At 38.9% G+C, this 20,267-nt stretch overlaps 2 protein-coding genes across 3 annotated transcripts in view; one reads left to right on the top strand and one right to left on the bottom strand.

The window, feature by feature from the left end:
• The first annotated feature begins 710 nt into the window (after positions 1–710).
• On the top strand, positions 711–7,077 carry LOC140164225 (large ribosomal subunit protein eL6-like). Of its 2 annotated transcripts, none has more exons than XM_072187477.1 (6): positions 711–782; positions 3,577–3,703; positions 4,041–4,142; positions 5,054–5,246; positions 6,017–6,204; positions 6,797–7,077. In XM_072187477.1, the coding sequence occupies exons 2-6, from the start codon at positions 3,578–3,580 to the stop codon at positions 6,947–6,949; spliced, it is 762 nt and encodes a 253-aa protein (XP_072043578.1). In that variant the 5' UTR covers positions 711–782; position 3,577; the 3' UTR covers positions 6,950–7,077. The 2 variants fall into 2 exon arrangements, with proteins under 2 accessions (XP_072043578.1, XP_072043577.1); XM_072187476.1 differs by lacking the exon at positions 711–782 and adding an exon at positions 1,512–1,531.
• Positions 7,078–11,632: 4,555 nt separating this feature from the next.
• LOC140164223 (gametogenetin-binding protein 2-like) overlaps positions 11,633–20,267 on the bottom strand; it is a 36,006-nt gene continuing 27,371 nt past the window's right edge. Inside the window, exons 10-13 of the mRNA XM_072187475.1 lie at positions 19,574–19,895; positions 17,260–17,447; positions 15,476–15,580; positions 11,633–14,413 (exon numbers count right to left, since the gene is read on the bottom strand). Coding sequence (XP_072043576.1) covers positions 14,225–14,413; positions 15,476–15,580; positions 17,260–17,447; positions 19,574–19,895 — 804 coding nt within the window. The 3' untranslated portion in view covers positions 11,633–14,224. The remainder of the gene's footprint in view (positions 14,414–15,475; positions 15,581–17,259; positions 17,448–19,573; positions 19,896–20,267) is intronic.

Below are 20,267 nucleotides of genomic sequence, written 5' to 3'. Positions count from 1 at the left end.
CATAATAATAATATGCAAAAGGAAATTCCTACATGTACTATGCCAACTCAGGTAAAATGCATGCTCGTCATAGCCCAATCTCGTACATCATAGCACCCCCCCCCCCAGTTTTGGTTTGTGGTTTCAAAATATTGCAATTAAACATTGGTTCTCAAAATGAGACTATGCAAAAACCCAACACGGTGCTTTCGTGAATTTGGCCCAAAAAAAGTCTGACACATTTGGTGCTATGTGTTTTTCAATTACAGTCATAGTCGGGCACAATATTTATGTAGACCTACTTTTTGATATTCAAATACCATGAATACATTAAACATTATAGTATAGGCCTAATACTACTACATGTATACAACTTATACACGATGCGGATAGTTTTGTTGGTCTCTTAGTTTCACCGTCATGGTGAAATGTGTAGGCCTACAAAAAAAAACAACCAAACTGCAAAAAAAAAAGAAAAAAAAAGAGAGACAAAATTGGATCGCTATTGGCCTATACGATACTGAAAAATATTTTTAAAAATTGAACATATGGGCAAAAAAAATTATGGCCAACTCGTAACTCTAAGCGCTAAATTGGAGCCCCCCCCTTCACAAACAGAATGCACAATGCCATAATATGCCATGATCAGACCCTGGCCATCGTCACATTTTCTACGCCCAATTGTGCGCACCAAACGCCGTCTAAATTGTTTTTCAATTTTAGAAGCACCGGATATAAATTAAAGATCGCCCTCATCGTCGAAAAAATATTCAATGACCTTTTTCGTGTCAACCAAGAAAAATGTGAGTGGAGTAAACAGTATGTGTGTTAAATATCATTAAAAATCTCCCAAACACGTAACCATCGACACTTATGTACCAACATTTTGTGTAGAGTATATAATGATTAGTATCATTAAATGTAAATTTAGTGTTATATACCGTTATTTATCTTGTCCTGGGCAAAAATGAAGAAGAGGTGGATAAATGCTCCAAATCCAACAGAATCTTCATGTTGTCTATCGATCTTCAATCTTCAATCGATGCATGAAAGTATCCATTATCGGGCGCAGATTTTCTATAATTTTCTCTTCCCCGATCCCGAATGGCACGTAACATAATTATGTAACCCTCACTGCCCAAGAACTGGCCATATAGTACGGTAACCCTATACTATTTAATTTAGTCATGATAGGGGTGGTAAAGTTGACCCCGGGGCCGGGCCCGGGTGGTGAATTGGGGGGGGGGCAAAGTTTTCTTGGCAAGCATGCAAGACGGTACTACTGGCATGCTGGGGACCTGGGCGTAATAATTTCAAATTGATTCTATTTTAAACCTGAATGAATTGTTTTTGGAAGAGAGAACTTCTCAAGCTTCTACTGTATTGCATTAGCAATAGCATGTGATTGTTAGTTCGCAACGCAAACTTAAAAACCAGGCAAAACAGACACGTCATTTATCGGTATGACATTTTCGTATACTATTGGTGCTGCCCTAGTTAAGTTTGCACTGAAATGCCATCTCAATTTGGGTGCGCCGATTTGGATCATGTGGTAATGAATTTGTATTTATTCTGGACTGGATAAGTAATAAAGTATTAATTACAATTTCAAGCATAGGTGTTTAGGCAAGAAGTACAAGAAGCTGCGTAATTAATATTATGACAAACATGCAACTATTTAAGCCACAGCAGGAGCCTTGTATTTTTTAGTGCAAACTCTAATTGAAATCATGCAATAATGTTGCACTAGCTTTTTGTATACAGATCATCCCATACCGTACTAGCAGAGCTAAGTACGGTGTCGGTATGGGTTCCTCGTACTAGTATTGCATGCTAAGTTGCCCATGACAGTGAGTGTGCGCTATGTGCAGGGTCAGAAATCCAGCGAGAATCCATTCTTGCAAAGCCAAAGATTGGCTTCAACAACAAAATTGTAAGAATGTAAATGGATTCTCGTAAATATTCAATTTATCATACAAAGTTTACATGCAATGCATGGCGATAAGCCATGCATGGCTTCTTGCAAAATTCCATTGGGTCTGGGAGAACTCAAAAGGATTCTCGCACTTACTGTCGGAACATAAAGCCCTATTTTCTGATTAGACTTGCCATTAGGAGTGCATGGCCATGCATCCTTGTGCATTTTTGTGCGACCCTGATCATTTTGTTTAAAATAAATTGTAATTTAATCTAATTTTTGTTGAAAATTAGAAGTCCTTAAATTCATAAAAATTCTATGATTTTTAGAACTTCATGATGTACCGTACAAAATTCAATTCCAAAATATCAGAGCGTGGAATCATCAATAACATTGTTAAATTCATCACTAAAGCTTCAATGGGAAAATGCATGGCGTCTGGAGAGGACATTTTGTTTTACAAAATAACTTTGACCACTTGATCATTTTCAACACATCTGTGAAATTTCGTATGAAAATTCAAATTTGTAGATAAATTGCGATTTTTATGCTAATTTTGGTCAAATATTGCCATTTTTCAGCCGTATTTATTTCCCAAGGCAAAAAATGATGATTTTTGCCAAGCAATTACAAAAAAAGTGCCTTCTCTCCCGGCAATTAAGTAAACTTGATGGTATATTATAAATTTTATGTTTTGAGAAGCGAATTGACCTTTTAAGTAGACCAAATTTGTAGGAGGAGGCCATATCAGCACATATTTGAACCCCCAATGGGCTATAGATGTCTTATACATGTTTTAAAGGTCAAATTAGTACAGGCAATTTTATTCATATGATGGGCAACCCTCAATTTCTAGCTAAGACCCTGCTTAGATGTGCCCAGTGTTCGATTTACCTGGATTAGCGTAGCAAAATGCTACTCACAATTTTGGAATTGCTACTCAAATCTGAAAGTGAGTAGCAGTTTTTACTACACACAAAAATATACTGAAAATCGATCACTGGCCACTGCATTTGTCTACGAACTTGCAAGAAGGAATAAAAAGAGATGATAGATACAGTTATGACAGGAATTCCTCTGAAAGTAAGAATGTTTTGGCGATGGTAAGAGGTATACAAAAAAAATCCACAAAATATGGTGAAAATAATTGCTACTCACAATTTTGGAATTGCTACTCAAATCTGAAAGTGAGTAGCAGTTTTTACTACACAAAAAAATAGATGAAAATCGAACACTGGATGTGCCTGTTCCCACAGGGCTTGAAGGGGGTGGTGGGCAAGCATTTTTAGGCAGGTTTAAGCGGGGTCAAGCGATTTTTGCTAGGTCGAAAGGGGGCATGGGGGGGCAAGCAATATCGGCACACAACTATATGGCCACTTCTTCTACTTCTACGTGATAATCAGCAGAGTCAAAAAGTCTGCATTTAATGCCAACGACTGGTGTAAGCACATGTGCGGAAACCAAAGGTGCGAGTAAAAAAGACAAGTGAAATAGGGAGCAGTTATGAATATTGTCAATGACATTTTTGATAGAACATTTTAAGTTTTTTAACTTACAAATTTTGTGGATACACCTAAGGTCCTCTTATCTAAAAGTAGTCCTAGGCTACAGTTAATTACACTAAGTGAGTTGGTTGATGCATGACGCTGTATTCTTTTTTGTGTGTGTACATTTCACAGCATGGGCGACGACACACCGAAGAAGGGTAAGAAGCACTCTTCCCGCCAGAAATGGCTGACTGGCGGTATCCCACGATACAGCAAATCGCAGATGTACAAGCGTGCTGCTAAATACAAGAGAAAACACGTAAGTAATGAATTTTTTTATTTTTAGAATACTGATCACCATTCAATATGGCAAAGATCAGATGACCCTAATCTCTTAAATCCCGAGCCTAATCTCTTTAATCCCAATCCTACTCAGCTCTGGAAGGTAAATCCATCCTAGACATAAATATGAAAATGATGAGAACCATTGATGACCAGTCCTGCTTCTGAAAGATCTGTGAAGTAAATGGTTATTCTGATTTGTAGTCTTCCCCCCAAAGCCATCTTTTGTTAAAACTGAATGATACTTATCTTTTGGATTCAACTTTAAAGATCAGCATATTGATAACATTTTGATGTACTTTTTGTTTTGTCAGGTTGTTGTTAAGAAGGAGAAAGTCAAGCCACCCAAGTTCATCGAGAAGCCAATTGGCGGTGAGAAGAATGGGGGAACTCGTCAAGTCCGAGTTAACAAAGGGGTGAGTGTGTAACAAAACAATGCTTAATGATTTAAAAACAGAATACATTAGCCAAATTTTAAGATTCTCATTTCATATAAAGGGATTATAACCTCTCTCAACTTGCAAGTAGGGAACAAATCCAAAACTTCCTGTAAATGATGGTCCCCTTGTTAGGAATGGGGAAAAATGTGTCATTACGTCGGTAAAACATTTGTTGGAATTTTCATTATTTCGCACTTGTGTTACAGAGAGAGGGGAGGGGTCAGCCTCCTAACGAAAGCACTTGTCGTTTACCTGACAGAATCAAACTTTTGGGTTATTCCTAACTATGGGCATAAAAAAATTAGAAATTGACCCAAATGTTGTTGCACATCATCATCTTTGTACAGTCATAACAAATATATTCCATGCAGAACTGACTGCAACTTTGTATTGGGTTGTTCTGGTTAGTTAATATGGTTGTTGAATTGACAATGAAGAGAACATTATGACCAGTCCTGCTTCTGAAAACAGCATTGAAGTCAATGGTTATTCTGACAGTCAATATTCAAACCTACCATCAAGACTCAGATTTGAATCCAAAGGTATTTCAAGTGCTTTGCTGGATTTGCTTCTCACTTGAGTCGCTTCCCATTATAATCAAAACCACTGTCCAGGGCAATACAACTCTCAATTTGGAAACACTGTTTTAATGGTGGGCTTCAACAATGTAAGATAGAAAACAGAACATAAAAAGATTGGACTATGACACTTTTAAAAGCAATATTGAATTCTTCAAATGTTTGAGTCCTGCTAACAGGACTTCAAAAATTCAGAATGTGGGTACAGTCTGGCTTGTCAATCAAGCAAAGTGTCTTGTCCTGTTTGAATAGAAATTCCCATTCAAATAGAACTCATAATTTTACAATTTCAATTTTGTTCTCTTGCAGCCCAAGTACTACCCTACAGAGGACCGCCCAAGGAACCTGCACAACCGTAAGAAGCAGTGTTTCAACGAGCACAAGCACACGCTTCGCCCATCACTCACCCCAGGCACCGTGCTCATCTTGCTGTGCGGACGCTTCAAGGGAAAGAGGGTCATCTTCCTCAAGCAGCTGAAATCTGGCTCGCTTCTGATCACAGGTACGGTGTCAGTGGTGTTCTTATTTGCAGAAAATATCTCTTTTTCAGATCCCAAAAAAATGTTAATATCCTATGGTGTGTTTTTATGATTTAGCAACAGAAAACAAGTCTACATTTAATGTTATTCTTTGGTTCTCCTCAAGTTCAGTAGTGACGTATGTGCATATTTTTCCGGTCGCAGTATCCATTCGCGTGCGTAAAGTTAATCTTGCAGATCATACACGTACGCCTACAAAAGCGGTTTGTCAGTACAGCGAAAAGGCATTGATGTCACTACCGAACTTGAAGCGAACCAACGTATAGCAAAGAGGGATAATGCAAAACATAGCCTTGCTAATGGTAAACCAAATAAGTCCTGCCAACATTACTTCACAATTTCCTAATGAACTAAGAGCCATGTGTGACAAAAAATGACTCCTGGACCTGGATTTCTTATGAACAGCCTTCTTTCTTCTTTATTTAATAATCCGTCAATAGTATGCTGAGTGATGAGAAAGAAGATGTGATCGAAATTAGGTGTTGGAAATACAAAAACAAACAAAAAACACCCCCAATGGATAAATTAGATGTTATTTAAGCAATTCATGGCTGCACAAATTATAACATGAACATGATGAGAACCATTATGACCAGTCCTGCTTCTGAAGTTTACATTGAAGTTAATGGTTATTCTGACAATTCACAATATTATATTTGACATAAATTTGCCCTTTTTTGTGTTGCATTATTTTGAATTTAATCAATTGAATCTTGCGTTTGTTGCCCAAAAGGTCCCATCAAGGTCAACGGTGTACCAATGAGGCGAATGAACCCAATCTATGTGATAGCAACCAGCACCAAGATTGACGTCAGCGGTGTCAAGATCCCCAAACACATCAATGATGATTACTTCAAGAAGCCAGCAGAAAAGAAAGGCAAAGGTGGTGGTGATGAGATCTTCGATACTGAGAAGAAAGAGGTACGTTTATTTTATTGTTGGCCAAAAAAAATTTTCCTTACAGAGCTACAAGAAGTTATGTATTGGAATAACATTGTTCCAGCAATTTCAATTTAGAAGAATCAACATTTAGAGAATCAATTTGTGAAATAAAAATTTCACACAAAATAATTTATACCCTAAACATCTTGTGACCAGTCCTGCTTCTGAATTCAGCATGATGAGACCAGTATGACCAGTCCTGCTTCTGAAGTTAGCATTGAAGTCAATGGTTATTCTGATGAATACAGAGAAGAAAAAAAATAATGGTCAAATCTCACCCAATTTTTGAAAAGACTTTATCGGACAACATTTTTGTGTCATAAAAATGTGCAAACGTTTCGTGCTCTACTAATTAATTGTGTTTTGTTTTTTTAAATTAAAATGTTGCATTTGTTAAAGGCTGCTTGCACCACTTTAGCTATTTAAAGATGAAAGATTCAATCATTCAAGACTTGCCTAGTTTGGGTTTTTAAGAAAAGCATATCATATTAGTATTGAAAATTTGACCAATAATTAATAACAAAATAATATTGACTAACTGAAATGTCTTTCTTTTTTATTGAATTTGCAGAAGAAAGAATTACCAGAGGAGAGGAAGAATGACCAGAAGGAAGTAGACAGCCAGCTTCTGCCTCTCATCGACCAAACAGAGCACCTCAAAGGGTACCTGAAGATGCCATTCTCACTTCGTACACATCAGTATCCCCACAAGATGGTCTTCTAAGGAGACACTGGACTTGCAAAAACTCTTTCACATGTCAAAACAAAAGTCCCATATAATTGAATCATGCCAACACAGGTTTTACCTAAATGGTTGAGTTCACATATTTTGCTGCAGAATTACGTGAAAATTTGATGTAGGTACTTTTTGAAGACATGCATTAAATGGAGTATATGATGTGATTCATGCAGGAGAAAATGCCTTTTTGCAGAGCCCCACTGGGTTTTGTAATTACCAGTCTGATAGGCATGGGTCTGCTATTTAGGATTGTGTGTTGGCATGATTTGATATGATGAAAACAAAATATGATCATAATGAACATTTTATCAGCCAACAAAATAAAAGCCATTGTAATATGTGGCAAAACAAAAATGGCATTGTGTGATGTTTGTTTTATATTTGAAATATGTGTAGCTCCATGTTTGTATTCCCATGCTCAATGTTGGGCAATCCTGAATGGGCCAAAAATGGTAAAAAATTATCCCCATAGCATTAAGCCCTCTCACCAAAATAAATTGTCCAAATCTTTGAAAGGTCAAGTTTATAATGAGCTTTCAGTGCGACTAGACTTTGCAAAATGTCTCCAACATGCCAAATTGATATACATAACCCATTTTTTTCCGTGATGTTGGTGAAGACATGATTATGCTATTTATGTAAGAGTCCTGTACTGTTGTAAACCCCGACGATGGGCTATTCTAGTTGAAATCCATTCTGGAAGGGATGACCTTAATCTCTCACACGGAGTGTAGATTTCAAATGGAGGCATCTATTCAGGTTAACCCTATTTGAAATTCTTTCCCTGTGTGGAAGATTAAGGTCATCTTCCAAAGTAGTATGGATTTCAACTGGAATAGCCCAATTTAGCAATGTCACAACAGTAGTCTCGGGCCAGACTGCATGTGGTTATCACAAACATACAGGAACAACATCGGGACCGACACAAACTAGCTGTGAAGGAGACTACGTTCCAGGGGGCCACTGGTCTTTGATAAGGTATTATGCATGATCATGAAGTCTCAAAACACCTAAACAAATTCTGACCTGCTACCATGAGATGAGCGTCAAGTTGCAAGTTGGTAGTTTGAGACTTCCTGGCAGCTGCATTGGTTCTTTCTGTTTCACATACACCTGTTCAAGCCAATAGTGTGCCCTTTGTGATTGGGTTGGGAAACAAAGGCACAAAAGAAATGTGAACACCCATTAGACTAAAAAGGGTTCGAGTTGGGGTTTGACATTTAAAATTGGGAGTTCGGGATAAGATTAGGTTATTGAAGTTTGGAATTAAACCCTAGCCGTCTGTCACATGACCAGTCCAGCGGGTCAGTTGCCTGATGAAGTGTGATGGTATCACACGCAACGTAGCTTTGCTAGAAATAGTAAGTCCAGTATTTTGATTTAATTCCAAACTTCATATACTACAACTGGATGACTGAAAACATTCATCAAGATTAGGTTATTATTAGGGATATGGTAATATGAGACATATTGTGGCGTGTGGTGTTGAGCTATACGACATGTAATCGTTAGTGCACGCTGGTTCGAATCCGAACGGTTCTGATTTTTTCTCTCCATTATTATAATGCCAGTTTGTCTGAGCTCCGTTTCTTTAATTATTATATATTTTCTCAGGCATGCATCCTCTGGATCCTCGCATTTAATATTTAATGTCTCATATTGACCGATGTTCTGCCAGGACACAGCAGATAGGCTGCCCTCTCTAATTATAATTAAAATTACATTGGCCGTGAGACATTTTCGAGAGAATAAAATCATTACATGTTCAATTCGCCGGTAGATCCGCCATGAGCTGTTGTGGCGTGTGGTGGTGAGCTATACGACATGTAATCGTTAGTGCACGCTGGTTCGAATCCAAACAGTTCTGATTTTTTTCTCTCCTTTATTATAATGCCAGTTTGTCTGAGCTCCGTTTCTTTAATTATTATATATTTTCTCAGGCATGCATCCTCTGGATCCTCGCATTTAATATTTAATGTCTCATATTGACTGATGCAGATAGGCCGCCCTCTAATTATAATTAAAATTTGACAGAAATTGTACATTAGGCTTTAAAAACAAAACAAAACATGAAGAACAACGAATTTCACGATTTTCAAAGACTACGCACAAGGTTTTATGCACACGGCTGGCTTTGAGACCCTGGGATTTAATTAAGATGGCCCAAATATTGGCATTATTTTTACCCCTCCAGAATTTGGAGATTCATGAACCCCACCATATCCTTGAGTTGGGAAACAAGCCACAAAGGAAATGTGAACACCTTAAAGGTTAGAGTTGGGATTTGTGGCATTTTAGATTGGGGTATGGATAAAAATTAGGGTTATCATTAGGGATATGGCAAGGCTCATATATTTACATTTAGGTTCAGGGTTAGGGCTTATAGGGCCAATCCAAGTAAGAAAAATAAGCGTTAAGCCACCATTGCAACAGAATCCATTTAATTCCCATTCATTTCAGAAAAGCATAGTAAATAACACATGAAAAGCCTGATTGAAAGTTGGTCAAATCTCCCTGTGGAATCCAAATTTTGACATTTAACCTTTTCCCCAATTGTACATGACAAGAGGAATACATTGGTATGGTTTTTAGCAAGATTTTACTCATCAAAATTTCACCCCCTGCATAAACGGCCATTTTGGATTTATGTAAATTAGGCACTGTTCCACTATTTTCGGGGACTTTTGATTGATATGTTTTTGTACAAGCTTTTGGGAGATGGACCCATGTGAAATGCATTCTGCTGGAATTAGTGGTGAGTGATTTCATATTTTGACTGCCCTAGCAGGTTAGGTGAAGTTTAGGGCTGGGGTTAGGATTTTAGGACTATATTTCAGTTATAGGTTTTCTGACTATCAACTCGCAGCCAAAGAAACAGACCGACAACACTGTGTATAGTATCTGGTTCAAATAAAGTTCTCTTTATTACAATAAAGTATTCAAATTCATAACCCATAACTCATCACCACACACAGATAGTAAGCTGCATCAAGCAGAAGGAAAAAAAAGAATACAAGGCCCAAAAAATATTGTTGTGTTGCCCTCAAGTGGGAAAGTTGGGTCGGTCAATGTTTAAAAATCCCCACAAATATTACGTAATGCTTCTTCGGTTCTTTCATAAGAGACATTGTCAATTTTTCTACTGTATAATAGTTAGATAATCAATGCAAGACTAGTCCTTCAATAAAAGATTTATTTTTAGTGAAAAACATCTGTAAAAATTGACATTTTTTTCCAAGATTTTTCAGAATTTAGGGTCGGCAACTGTAGGCAACACAACAATTTTATTTTTTGGCCTAATGCAGTGTCAAAGGAAATGTATATATTTCTTGCATAATTACCATTATGTAGAAAATCTAGAAGATAGAAAAAGATCATTTTGCTGATGATTTAATAGCTATACAAATAAATTAATGTCGGGTATGACCCAACCACTTAAATTGTTACACATTTGATTGGAAATTAAATTGAGCAGATAACATGTGAAGGGAACTACTCATATTGGAATGCATGATAATGGAATTATTACAATTATTTAGTCACCTTCAATCATTTTATTTGGTGTAGTGTTTGTTTGTTTAATATAGGCACACAGCTTTAACGGTCAGTGCTATATTTGTGACACGTTGTAACATCAATCATTAGGCTGTATAATATTAATAGTTTAGTTCTCGTCCCCTACCACCTCAATTTTTGGAAGTTGTCAAGATTTTTTTAGCAGACTTTGGAATGCTTTAGTAAAACTTTATACAGATAATTAAGTTTACTGGAGAATGAGGATAGTCTTTGTGGTACTACTATAAGGGGCTTATCCCTCAGAATCTCGCATTTTAAAAAAGAAAAGAAAAAGGCCTCCTTTTCCTCGTGCACTGATAAGCATTAAAAAGACTGGAAACTACTGATGATGCTAATTTTACATTGAAGACAAAAACAAAAATGCCTTCCTCCCGCATCTGATCAATTTGTGAACATCCACGGGACAAGAACAAAAAAATTAATTGATGTGGCCTTATGTCTGCAATTCTGGTTCTGAGATTAACAATGACACCAATTTAACTGCAATATAATGCCACATTTGCTCAATGGATTACAGGATAGACAGGCAGAATGTGTGCAAGTAAAATTAAACATCACTTCATATTTGTTACTTAGACAAAACGTGCCTTCACATCATAAAACTGCTTCGTCAAACTTAGAAAATGCTTGCTTCATCAACCGAAGCAAATTTAATCTCGAACAAAGCTGTGCATTCAGATCAGCAAAATCTTGTTTTTAATCTTTGAATTTATGAATCTTCGTCAAATGAAGCAATTTTAAGTGTGAACAGTGTCTTTATTGACTTGAACCAATTCAATGGCACAAGTTACAAACAGGTGGGGTGGGGCAAGACCTCAGTCAGGACACTGGCACCCAGAGAGGGGGGGCATGCTCATAAGTCAGGACATTGGGGCTCCGGTGAATTGTCAAGATTCTACTCGTGGAGATCTAGATTTTGCCTAGCCCCTGCACTGTATCCATATATAATTGAAGACTGAATTAAAAAGACTCAGTGGCGTAGCGTCATAGGGGCACTGAAATTTTTTTAAATCCCATAGCAAAATTCCCGAAAAACGGCATCAGACCCGGTGCCCCTCCCCCCCCCCCCATCATGGTCGGTGCCTCCCCCAATGTGATGACCCACGCTCGCCACTGAAAAGACTAGTTTGCGTCTGACGTCGGGGCAAAGGCGCAACGATTGGACGTCATATGCAAACTAGTCTGCTTAATTCTGTCTTCAATTATACCATCTCTACTGCCCCAAGTTTGATATAAAATTGGATCGATTGAGCCCGTATTTATTGGTCGAGCTATGAGTTTTAAAATATTAAACGAGACGTAGTCAAGTCCAATCTTTTAAAACTCATAGCGAGACCAATAAATATTGGGCGTAAAGCATCCAAAATTTATCATTATTATGTTTTGGATCCAATATTTTTACACACTTGGATTCAACAAAACATAATAATGGGAGCATCTGGGCACACTTCTCTGTCTCGTATGTCCGTCTTCAATATCACACATTCTGCCAATCCATAGATTAATACGGTCAAACATTTTGTGCCGTTTATATATAAATTTCACATGATCATTATCACACGCTGGGTCCAATCACTCCCTGCACTCCGTGTATCCACAGGTATGCAATATGCATGCTTGTGTGTGATTTTAGGTGAAAAGCACCCTTTTATTTTGCCAAATTCATAAAAAAATTTGCCCTTCAACAATAACCTTTTTTTGGCTAAAACATGAACAATGGTGACGGCTTTTATTGACAGAAATGCATCCAACAAACTGAGCAATGTTTTTATTTCTCAAAATTTTGTAGCAATCATATATACATAATTGTTTTTATCATTGTTGGTTCAATGATGAACACCTTTATTTAACAGTTTTGCGAATGCGTTTCGCAAAATGAACTTTTCTTGTGTTTCGCAAGTCGCGTGTCTTCATCAGAAATCGCACCCTATTTCGTGAATTTTTATGCAAGCATGCCTACCTGCTGAGTGCATGGAGTGCAGAGACTGATATTCTCTCTTAAGTGGGTAACCATGATTGTCCTCCCATTTTTGAAATATCCACTTTCTCCAAATTGTGCTATTCCAGTTTAAACCCATACACCCCCTATGGAAGACATGACCTTAATCTTCTAGAATATCAAATGGAGTTACTAAGAGTGACTCCATTAGAAATCTACACTCCCTGTGTAGGGTGTATGCATATTAACTGTAGTAGCCCACTGTGTGGACCAAGGATTCTCAACTGTATTTGCTTGCAGGTCACGGCTGGCCATAAACATTTCAAAGAATTGTTTGAGGGCCAAAATACACATTGGTATGCTATGTTTACTGTACATTTCAGAGCTGTTCAAGGACCAACCACACTGGTTGGCGGGCCGGACCTTGCCCGGCCATGGGCCACCAGTTGAGAAACCCCGGCATGGACAGTGTAACTTTAAATGGGCTATTCCAGTTGAAATCCACACTACCCCTGTGGAAAAGTTTGGAAATATCTTCCACAGGGGAGAGTATATTTTTCAAATGTAATTGGTCAGGGTGTATTATGGCTTTACCCTATATCTTCTACAAGTGGAGTGAGTATTTCAAATGGAAGTTACCCAATTGTCTATTCCATTCAAAACTCATACTCCCTCTGTGGAAGACTTCAGCTAAATCTTCCACAGGGGTAGTGTGGATTTTAAATGGAATAGCCCAATACCACTTATTTGATGATTTTTCAGTTTGTGCTGATGTTTGGAATAATACCAACAAATTGAAACCAGAGAACAAAACATGAATACCCCAAATGTTTAGTCCATGCATGCATCAAGATGGCAGTCAAGGCCTGGTTCTCTGCATAGACTATAGAAAGTTTTAATTCTTTGAATAATACCCCTTTTCTGTGATATTTATACTTTGGTTCACCTCAAGTTTGGTAGTGATGCCAATGCTTCTTCCCGGTTACGCTACAAGCGTGCCAACAAAACGGTCATGTACGTGTGCATGCACACTTAGGGCGTTTAACTTTACACGCGCGATTTGATACTGCGGCACGAGAAATACACACATACGTCACTACCAAACTTGAGATGAACCAAATTATAGAACAACTATGGTCACCCACTATAATATAGTTTTGAGTAGAGGGACTAGGAAGGACATATTAGTTTATACTGTACAAAATAGTGGTGGACCACTTTTACCAAAAAAATACTGTGAAACATAAAGGCACATCTTGTTATTATAATAATTGTAAATTTGTAAGTATGATTATTAAGTTTTTGTATACATTTTGTCAACGCGGATTGGCTAATTTATACACATCATAATTTTGTTTTTAATCATCGTTTTGGACAAAACATCACGTTAATGATTTGCTGGAATGAATAATTTGTGACTATAATTATAATAAAGTCCTGCAAATTAAAATGTTAAATCAGGTGTCAAATTTTATGAATTGTGATTCCGGTTCCCCTGCATCCTAGGGGAGGGAGTAAGACATTTGATCACAACACCATTAAAGCATGGCATCTGTTCACTCTCAGTGTATTTATACATGTATTGGACAAATTGCTTGCATTGTTAAGCAGTTACATCTTATGAAATTACTCCCACTGATACTGCAGATAAAGATTTGTGCAATCAAACAAGAATTATAGCTCATAATACAAATAAAAAAATAAAGCACTAAACTTTGTTTTTTCAATTAAACAATAAAGCGCCTCTATCCAATGGGCCCTGCATAGGCATCTGAGAGCAAGCCGGGCGTCTGGAACCTGCGATTGAAGCGTCGCTGGAGCTTGGCACGCAGTTTCTGGCGTTGGCGCTCTAGTGACTGATGGTCTTTGTGGAACTGCTGAATTTCATCTAATGGTATGTGAGGTTCTTCCTCTTCTGTTGAACAACGATGATCCTGCTGATAGAGACAACATGAAAACACACAATGAGCATTTATAGGTATCACCCACAGAGTACTACAGAGAGCGTACCACCAGTCAAAGTCTCTGCATCACCCGATAATGAGGGCCGATTGTTCCATGAAATGCGACAGGCGAGACAGCTACGCAATTACCGCGTATTTTCATGGTCTATCGCGTAATCGCGAAAGCATGCAATGCTGAAGGCACGCAGCGCTGGCGTGATTGTTAGACACGGCACGATTGAACAATCGGCCCTCATAAATATGCGAGAACTTACACCATACAATACACAGGGACTTTGACTGGTGGTACGTACTCTGTGGTATCACCAAACTGGTAATCAGGTTTCCCGCTGGGTCCAAAAATGATGGTATGCAGTTGGATCACATAATCTGGAGTCCCAAAGAATTGTTTTTGGCTTGTAGACACACATTCTGACATAAGGTTATAAGGTTTTGATCTCAAGTCAAATTTTGAAAAATATAGAGTCCCACACAATTTTGCTGTGTAAAAAGACCCCAAAACTCGTCTATAACATATTTCATTCTGATGTGACAGTGACTTAAGTGCACATTGGGCGCATCTTCAAATCGCTAGTGTTTGCTCAAAGTGCTGGCGTACACACACATGCACACAGGCAACACCTGCTTCACTGGCACATCAGGGTGAAAAATGGAACAGTGTGCACCCTGCTGGTAATGCAGTAAAGTGAAGTACTCAAATGGGTATAATACAGGCCTTTTGTTTTGAGGAGAGCTAGAGCTGTCACTCTCCTACAGCTCTCCTTAATACCCTCAAGGGGAGCAACAGCTCCCCTGCAAAAATCTAAAACACAAGGCCTGATAATATCAAGCTTTGTTTAACCCTGGTCATAGCTAGTGTAGCAGTTGTAATCATACTGTCCAATCTCTGTATGGTTAGTCTAATACATCATTGAATGTCTCCACCAAATTTGCGCATAAGATCACAAAATGTTGGTTAGTCCGCCTTTGTGTTGGTTTAATCAGATTGAGTCCCAAATTGGGGGTCTGAGTATCTTCTGTCATATGTCTTACCTCTAGCATCTCTGTTAATGTGGACGTCCAACCCAACGCATGCCTTAACTGCCTCTCATTGGAACACTGGCAAATCTTCTTCACTTGCTCATTCACCTCAACCCCCTGTGTAACAAAAGCAAACATCAGTCATGAATATCACACACATCCACAGAATTAAAACCAGAGAACCCGGACTCCCTATTCGCGGGTATAGTGCACGTTAGAATATGACCATTGCTAGGTCAATGGGCTCACACTTTCTTTGCTACAAACCACTGATCGAAATGATCACAACACAAAACCTATGGAATATCATAATTCGGAACAGGTGTATGAGTCCTGGCTTGAACCAGTAATTAGGGGTTCATTCATAGGATTGAGGGCATGATCGCTGTTTGTGCGTGAGCCGAGGGCATAAACAGCGATCATGCCCGAAATCCTATGAATGAACCCCGTTCATACATACCCAACATTCTTAGCAATTCAATACAGATGAAAATAATAAGGGTTTACAAGTTTAAATAACATTTCCATACCGTTTTCCTTCATAAATAGGAAGAAAATGAGTAGGCCTACTTGCAGGAAGCAGCTCAGCTCATGAGGTCAACGGCCGGGCGTCAACGCGTTCATCTCTTGCGCTCCGCGTGTGATGGGCGCGGTGACATGCGCGTGTACGCAACACTAGCAAATCGTGGATCGTGTTAATTGGGTTCCAACGCTGCGTGGCGCAGCTTGTTTATGTTTCATGCGTACTGGTCATAAACGGTATTTATGACCAGCAAAATGGGCGCAAATCCAATCAGAAACGTTGTTATATCGTGAGTATGTATGAACGTATGGTTATTAACACGCACTACGTCAGCAAATACCATCATGTACAGTAGCGCAGTTGGCTATGTGGTAAAAATTGGGGGTATTTCTGATCCTTGCTGACAGTGCACTGTAACAAACAAAAAGTATTGTGTGCAGGTCTCTCAAATGCGTCTAGTATGCGATGCTGAGCTCACGTGACAACGATTGCCTCAAGCACATTCCGAGCGAAACCAAACACCCCCAATTATTGCTGCATGCGGGTATCAAGATGGCTGTTGAGTACTGGATCACTGGTTTCAATTCTGTATGCACATCTAATCTTTAATACAAAGGTGATTGTATTCAGAATATCCACTGGGAAGCTTCCAAAAATAGTAAAAATGTGTTTGATTTGGATTGTTTTTTAAAGCAGAAAATTATTTTAAACAGGTACGAGAGGACAGACCAAAAAAGTGGAAAATTTACAACGCCAAATATGGGCTGAAAACATGAATTTTGGCAACAAAAAAAAGGGGAAAATCAGCTGAAAAGAGAAATTCTCAGCAATCTGGATCTTAAGGTGCCAAAACATTCATGGGTTTTGTGTGCTTACAACAAGAGAAGGGAAAAATATGTCAGAGAATGAACAACACAAAGTAAACCCTGAACAAAACTTTTTTTCTTTTTTTTAACATTAAAATATTTCCAGATTTTTTTTTTGTTGACAAATTCGGAATTCCGGTACTTTCCGGAAGATCTACATCTCTGTTTACAGATGAGCATATTATTCACCCATTGCACGTTTCAGCCATGATGCAAGGAGAGCCTCGATCGGCACTCTCCTCACACATGGTGTAACCATGCAATGGGTGAATACTGTGATTCCGACGTGCACGTTTCCAAACTACACAACCTAAAACATGCAGTGACGTCATTTCCAAACTCAAAGCATCACAAGGTATCATCTGGTAGGATTTTGAGATTCTGCTCACACATCCAGTCCCACTCACCTGATCATCACAATGTGGACAGGAAGGATTATGGATCACTTCTGCCTCGCCTTCTCCACATCCCCCATGACGGGGAGACTCTGCCGCATCCTCCTCATCACTCATCACGCTCCTGCAGTTGATGTGGACCTCTTCAAGCTTGGTCAGTGAAAAGTCTCCGTTGCAACTTGTGATGTGCACCTCCTCACCTAGATGGAAAAACATATAATCCTTGATCCCTTTGCAATGGAAATATAGAAAGGAAAGGAAAGGAATGCAGGATGATGGTGGTTAGAGACGTGCAAAATGGGCTAATCCAGTTGAAAACCATACACCCCCTATGGAAGATATGATCTTAATTGCTCACACAGGGAGTGTGAATTTCAAATGGGGTTACCTAAATGGGTGGCTCCATTTGAAATCTACACTCCCTGTGTGTGAGATAAAGTCATGTCTTCAATAGCGGGTATATGGATTTCAACTGGAATACCCCAATAGTGGAATGTGCAGGAAAGAAACATGGATGAGTTAGTAGGAAAGAAATAGGCAGAGTACACACCACACATCATTCAATCAAAATTGTGTGGTTTTATTTTCTATGAGTGACAATTACCGGTATTTGAAATATTTTTGAATGAAATGAATGACACTACCAACAATGTGCTTCTCCGGTGTTATAACCCATTCAATCTTTACTTGGTTATGGTTAGTTTTGTGCAAAGGTGAGAAAGAAAATTTAAATTGGAAAACAGTATCAGTGGTATATCATGTGAGGTTTGAGGTGTAACTATGGTGAGAAAAGTAATGCAATGATGACAAGGAACGAAGTATCGGTGCTACACACAGAATTAAAGACAGAGAATCGGGACTCGACCGCCATCTTGATACAGGCATGGAGCAAAAATTGGGGGTATTCGGTTTCCCTCGGAATACACTCGAGGCATTCGTTGTCATGCAAGCGCGACATGGATGAAGGGTGCATTTGAGAGACGCACTTGATCAGACCTGCACGCGAGTACAAGACGCTTAAGATGAGACGGATCATTGTTTTTGTTCGTCTCCGCGCACCGTCAGCAAGGACCCGAATATCCTAAATTTTCTCCCCATAGCTGACGGCGCGATTGTACATAGCGGTATAGGGAGTCCCGGTTCTCCTTCTCTAATTCTGTGGTGCTACACCATTGTGAGGTATGAGACATGTAACAATGGAACAATGGTGAGAACAATGATGACAAGGAATAGGAGACAAAGACAAGTTTGGCTACTACATAATTTTCATTGTTGAGTCAGCAAGAAGGTGAATTTCAAGTATGATGAAGTTCCCATTAACTGTCCCTTCAACCACATCAATAATAAATTGTCAAAATCATATGAGCATTTTGTCGTTTGCATCACACACTGTCACATCTCAAAAGGCTTTGTGTGATTTTTATTATCATTGTTGTATTTCACATGCAATACAATTTGGTGCTACTTGCGCTAAGTAATATGTGCACTAACTTCTAATGCTTATGCTTTCAGATGACAGTGGTATACAATTTGGGTACCCATATGAGACAATTTGGTAACTCTTATCATTTATACTTTGATCAGCTCGTAATAGGCGAAAGTTATTCGGTTTATGTTACTACAAGCATGCGCTGTCACACAATACGCAAACACGCAGGTGCTGCGCCCAGCTGTGTATACACCATTCTTTAACACTTGAGAATGTTCTTGCAACCTTATTGTATCTTACCCATGTGATATGACACGATATCACACACTTTAGCGCGTGCAAGTCGACATGATACTCTTACGCGCTATTTGAACCAATCAGAGGTGCATAGCAACAACGGGACTGACCGATTCTAAGCCGTAGGTAATTCTTTGTAAAATGTAGGATTTGATTTGATTAAAATTTGGTATACTCATGTCATGCGTTAGACATTACGACCCCATTACGCGGAAGTCGCAGCGCATGACGTACCTCTTCAGTCAAGCGTCAACGCGGTAATCTTAGCAACAAGGCACTCCGTACCCACAAGATGACAGTGTTGACATCACAATGACTATGACTACCTCTATTGTTTTTAGTGACTACCTCTATTGTTGTGTATCTATCGTCTCATATAACACGCCACATCATTATTTTTTGGAGTAAAACAACTCGGCTTCGCCTCATTGTTTTACTTAAAATAAAGATGTCGCCTGAGACGATAGATGCACTCCAACGGCTAAAAACAATACCTTTATTCTCTAATTCTATATCAATCCACAATGTTATGAGTCGGCCTATTACGAGCTAATCAGAGTATACCTTCTTTGCATATACCACTAACTATTTCATTCTCACCTGGTGCATCATGATTACACAACCCCTCGGAGCAAGCCACATCTGAGCTCTCTCTGGAACTTATCATGCAGTCTTCTCCGCAATCCACCCCACTGGAATCGTCCGCTTCATTGGCCCCACCTCCTCCTTTGGTCTCTCCAGGACACACAACGACTGGTTCCCTTGGCCCATGTTCGGTGTGGTTGTGACACGGTATTAATGGAGGTATTTTGTCCGGCAGGTTTCTATGGGCATCTTTAGACGGCTTGTTTGTAGGGTTGGTATCACACACATTGCAACGAAGGCCACGCTTATTATCGTTTTCGTCTGGTTCTCCAGGACACTGTATGTTGTAAATGGAAAGATGGGTTAGAATGATTCACACACTTTCCAATCAAATAATAACTTCACTAGCGTACCGACAAACTGTCCTTGTATGTGTGCGTGTACGCTCTGCATGATTCGATACTTCAACCAGCAAAATATACACCTACATCACTGCTGAACCTGAGGCAAAGTTAAACCAATTTACGAGGGGGTATCCAAAAGTTTTTGACATCACCCAGAAGCAAAGGAGCTATATCGATGACATTTTGTCAGTGTAATTACTGGTCCTTATGTACATTATGGTCCAAAAATGGTCTCATGAGCATGTTTACTTTCTTTACAGGTGGTGCTAGATGGGCAGTAGGCGCATAACCTTTAAAATGGTGAA

This window comes from Amphiura filiformis, chromosome 11 (genome assembly GCF_039555335.1).
Source record: "Amphiura filiformis chromosome 11, Afil_fr2py, whole genome shotgun sequence".
Classification (NCBI taxonomy): domain Eukaryota; kingdom Metazoa; phylum Echinodermata; class Ophiuroidea; order Amphilepidida; family Amphiuridae; genus Amphiura; species Amphiura filiformis.
This window is presented reverse-complemented; position numbering and strand designations above follow the sequence as displayed.